The 4,305-nt window shown below is 35.1% G+C and overlaps 1 protein-coding gene across 1 annotated transcript in view; it reads left to right on the top strand.

Moving 5' to 3' along the window:
• Window positions 1-4,305, top strand: part of LOC106873670 (myb-like protein D) — an 18,917-nt gene that overhangs the window by 10,954 nt on the left and 3,658 nt on the right. Inside the window, exon 2 of the mRNA XM_014921123.2 lies at window positions 6-65. Within this exon, the coding sequence (XP_014776609.1) occupies window positions 6-65 (60 nt within the window). The remainder of the gene's footprint in view (window positions 1-5; window positions 66-4,305) is intronic.

Here is a 4,305-nt window from a genome sequence, read left to right on the forward strand (position 1 = left end):
AACATTTTTCCTTGTTGGATGGTTCTGGAGTATTGCCTGGGGAATGAAGATTCTGTTCTTATCAAGTAAGTAACTCTACCAGTGGATGAATCAAATTTGATTTTCTTTCTCATTCTTTGATTCTATATTTCTCTTAAAGAGTTAAGAAGGGAGCCACTATATCAAAGATAGGGAATTGCTCTATCACCAGAGGTGGATTGCAAGTGAAAAAGAAGCTGTGAGGGTGCAAATTAAAGATATATTAAAAATAATAACTTATGGGTATGTAAACACACTAAAACCAGTTGTCAAGTGGTGGTGGGGGACAAACATAAACACACACACACACACACACACATGTACATATATATGTGACAGGCTTCTTTCAGTTTCCATCTACCAAATCCACCCACATGGCTTTGGTCAGTTCAAGGCTATAATAGAAGACACTCACTCAAGGTGCCACAAAGTGGGACTGAACCTGGAACCATGTAGTTAGGAAGCAAGCTTCTTCTGGCCTTTTCTATATGCATTCTATATTTGGTAATTTACTCTGAATTTCAAACTGAATCATTTATTAAATCCACAGAAGTAAGATTGTTCACATTCAGTTATCCAACAATCTACATCCACAGAATTAATAAAAGATTACACTAAAAATTCTAAGAATTTTACTAGATACAACTAGCACTTAAAGAAGGCTGGAATACAAAATGACCAAAATCTTATGACTATAACAACCAAAATGAGGATGCTAGTTTGAAAATATCAGTATATAAAATTTCAGTGGTGAGCAGCTAATATTAACTCTTTTACTGCAGAAAGCAGATATATCAACTCAGAATTTCATTACCCTTAACCACAGAAAGCAGTTTTATATTTCAGTCCATTTTTTGTTGAAGAATATCATGTTTGAAACAATGTTCTATTGAGATATGTCAAGGTTATTGAGGCAATGTGACTTGTAGAAAATACCAATTCTACTTTTCTGGTAGATGTTCAAAATAATTATCAGAATAGCCAATGAAATATAATTTTGCAGTTAAAGAATTAAATTACTGCTTTGATCTTAAACCTCTATGTGATTTTCCAATCTGCTAGAAATAGCAACCAAATTTCCCTCAGATTACACCTTATTTTATTAACAAGAGAAGACATAGCATTTTTTATAATTGACCAGAGAGTTGTGTATTCCACTCCATTCTGTTTTAGCCTCCAGATGAGGTTTGACAGAGATGTTGAGTGTCTTTTGTTTATATTGGAAAACAATGAGAGATGGTTTCTCAGATGATTTTTCATGGTGTCTGCGTACTACCAATGCACACACATTTCTGCATATTTGCCTTGACCTCGCATTTGTACACTACATTCCGTATCATGCAGTTGTTGCCAAATCTGCATTCATCTTTACATCTACAGTTACACATGATACTATTTTTATCCTTTTTTTCCCATAGAGTTACTATTGGTGGGACTCTTTCTTCTTCCTTTTGTAATCATGCACTCATTTTCTTCATGTATGTATTACACTTCTAATTGTGTGGTGCTGCTTGGGTTTGTTTTTGCTATTGATGAGTTTTTACTAGCACTATTTTCTGCCATTCTATCATTGTATATAGTTCCTATAGATGTGGTTGGTTTATATATTTCGTCTGGTTTTATTCTATATAGTTTTGTGTTATTTAGTTTGTGTATGCAGTCCTCTAGATTGTGGGAAGTTGCGTATGCTAGTTTTACATCGTGTCCGTTTATGATTTTGTGATATTTGGAAGATTTGGGGAATTGTCTATCTATTGCTGTGAAGAATTTCTGGCCTATTTTGAATTTTACTTGTGAATTTGAAGATCAGATTAAATCAGATTATTTCATTGGTTATCTTTCCATTTCTTTTAATATATCTACTAGCTCTGTTCATCTGTTTCATTGGTTTGTTGTCATTATTACTATCTGTATTTCATGGTGTGATTTTTTTAAAACTCTGGCTCTATTATCATGGGTTCTGTTTTATATCTATCTCTATGACTATCATGGTTTGTTCTTTCCCTTTTGGTCCCTATTACATTTGCTATTTTTCAAGGTTCTTGTATTCTGCGGCTATTATATAATTACTGGCCCTATTGATAGTGGCTCCAAGTATTATTGTTATTATTATATTTATCCCACATTATATTGGTTTGACTGTGATGCAACCCCAAAATCTGACCCACCAGTCAGTATCATTAAACGGTAGCCAGCATAATGAAATAGGAGCTTTATTTGCATACCCCTAATGTTATTTCAATGAATTATATATATATATGTATATATATATATATATATTTATATTTATTGCTCGAAATATGGAGTGGAAAAACAGCTGACAACTGATGAAGGGTCGTCTTTTTACATTGCTTGTCTTGTTTTCCATTTGTTTCGTTTGTTGTTTGCATAAAAAGTTCATATTCCATATTTTTTATTTCGTATTTCATGTTGTTTACGTTCTGTAATGTCCTGTGTCCCTATATGCATATGTATATACATATATAAGTATGTACATATATGTATGTATATATGAATATATATATATATTATTTATATTATATTATATTATATTATATATATATATATATATATATATATATATATATATGTAAATATATACATGTATGTAAGTGAGTATATGTATGCTTATTCTTTTACTTATTTCAGTCATTTGATTGTGGCCATGCTGGAGCACTGCCTTCAGTCGAACAAATCAACCCCAGGACTTATTCTTTGTAAGCCTAGTACTTATTCTATCGGTCTCTTTTGCTAAACTGCACAGTTACGGGGACGTAGACACACCAGCATCGGTTGTCAAGCGACGTTGGGGGGACAAACACACTCATACACACAAGCATATAATATGCACACACGCATGCATGCACACACGCATGCATGCACACACACACACACACACACACATACAACGTGCTTCTTTCAGTTTCTGTCTACCAAATCCACTCACAAGGCTTTGGTCAGCCCAAGGCTATAGTAGAAGACACTTACCCAAGGTGACATGCAGTGGAACTTAACCCAAAATGATGTGGTTGGTAAACAAGCTTGGAGCCTGGTGTTGCCATCTGGTTTCACCAGTCCTCAGTCAAATCGTCTAACCCATGCTAGCATGGAAAGCGGACGTTAAACGATGATGCTGATGATGATGATATGTGTGTGTGTGTATTTGTGTAGATATATTTAATGATGATTATACATACATATATATACATATAAGACAAAGACAGCAAGGAGAAAGAAACCTACCCACACACACCCACAAACCCACAGATAGTGATCAACAAATAGTCAGACATAGAGAAAAAGAGAGAACATTCAAGAGGAACTGTTTAAGTGATGTACCTTGTTGCTATGGAGAGCAAAAACAACAACAGTAACATTAACAAAGAAACAAAAATTTTGTCATGCAGCGCGTATGGATCAATATGTGTAGATGTGAAAATAATTGATGCAGAGATGGACAGATATTGGTGTTGGTTGGATTGTGTGTATGAGTGTAGTGGGAGTGGGGTCAAATAAACAGAGAAAGAAGGAGAAAATTAGTTAAATAACAGATAGGTTGACGGCAGGAAACACAGAGGGACAAATACACAGACAGTCCAATTGTGTAAAGGGTTGGACATTCCGCAGTGTTTACTTAATCTTCAAGCAGAATCAGTAGGATGCTACTATATAACAAAAGCTGAGCATTTGATAATAGATACAGTGATATATTGGTTTCAAATTTTTGCACAGATTTTGTCCCACCACAAGAGTGGGACAAGCTGATTACATCGACCACATGCACAACAGGTACTAATTTTATCAACCCTGAAAGGAAGAAAGGCATAGTTGACTTGAGCAGAATTTGAACTAAGAACTTGGAGATGGATATATATCTGCCTGTCTAGCCAGTGGGGTGACATCCACTGCATGGTACCTTGGGCATGTGTCTTCTCATGTAGTCTCAGGCCAACCAAAGCCTTGTGAGTGGGTTTGGTAGACGGAAACTGAAAGAAACCTGTTGTATATGTATATGTATATGTATGTATATTTATGTGTGTGCTTCTTTATGTTTGTGTTTGTCCCCACCACCATCGCTTGACAACTGATGTTGGTGTGTCTACATTCCTGTAACTTAGTGGTTCAGCAAAAGAAACTGGCAGAATAAGTACTAGGTTTACAAAGAATAAGTCCTGGGGTTGATTCCTTTATCTAAAACCCTTCAAGATGATGCTCCACTATGGCCACAGTCAAATGACTGAAACAAGTAAAAGAATTAGGGGTCAGCCACATTTAAATGGCAAATAT

Source organism: Octopus bimaculoides, chromosome 6 (genome assembly GCF_001194135.2).
Source record: "Octopus bimaculoides isolate UCB-OBI-ISO-001 chromosome 6, ASM119413v2, whole genome shotgun sequence".
Classification (NCBI taxonomy): domain Eukaryota; kingdom Metazoa; phylum Mollusca; class Cephalopoda; order Octopoda; family Octopodidae; genus Octopus; species Octopus bimaculoides.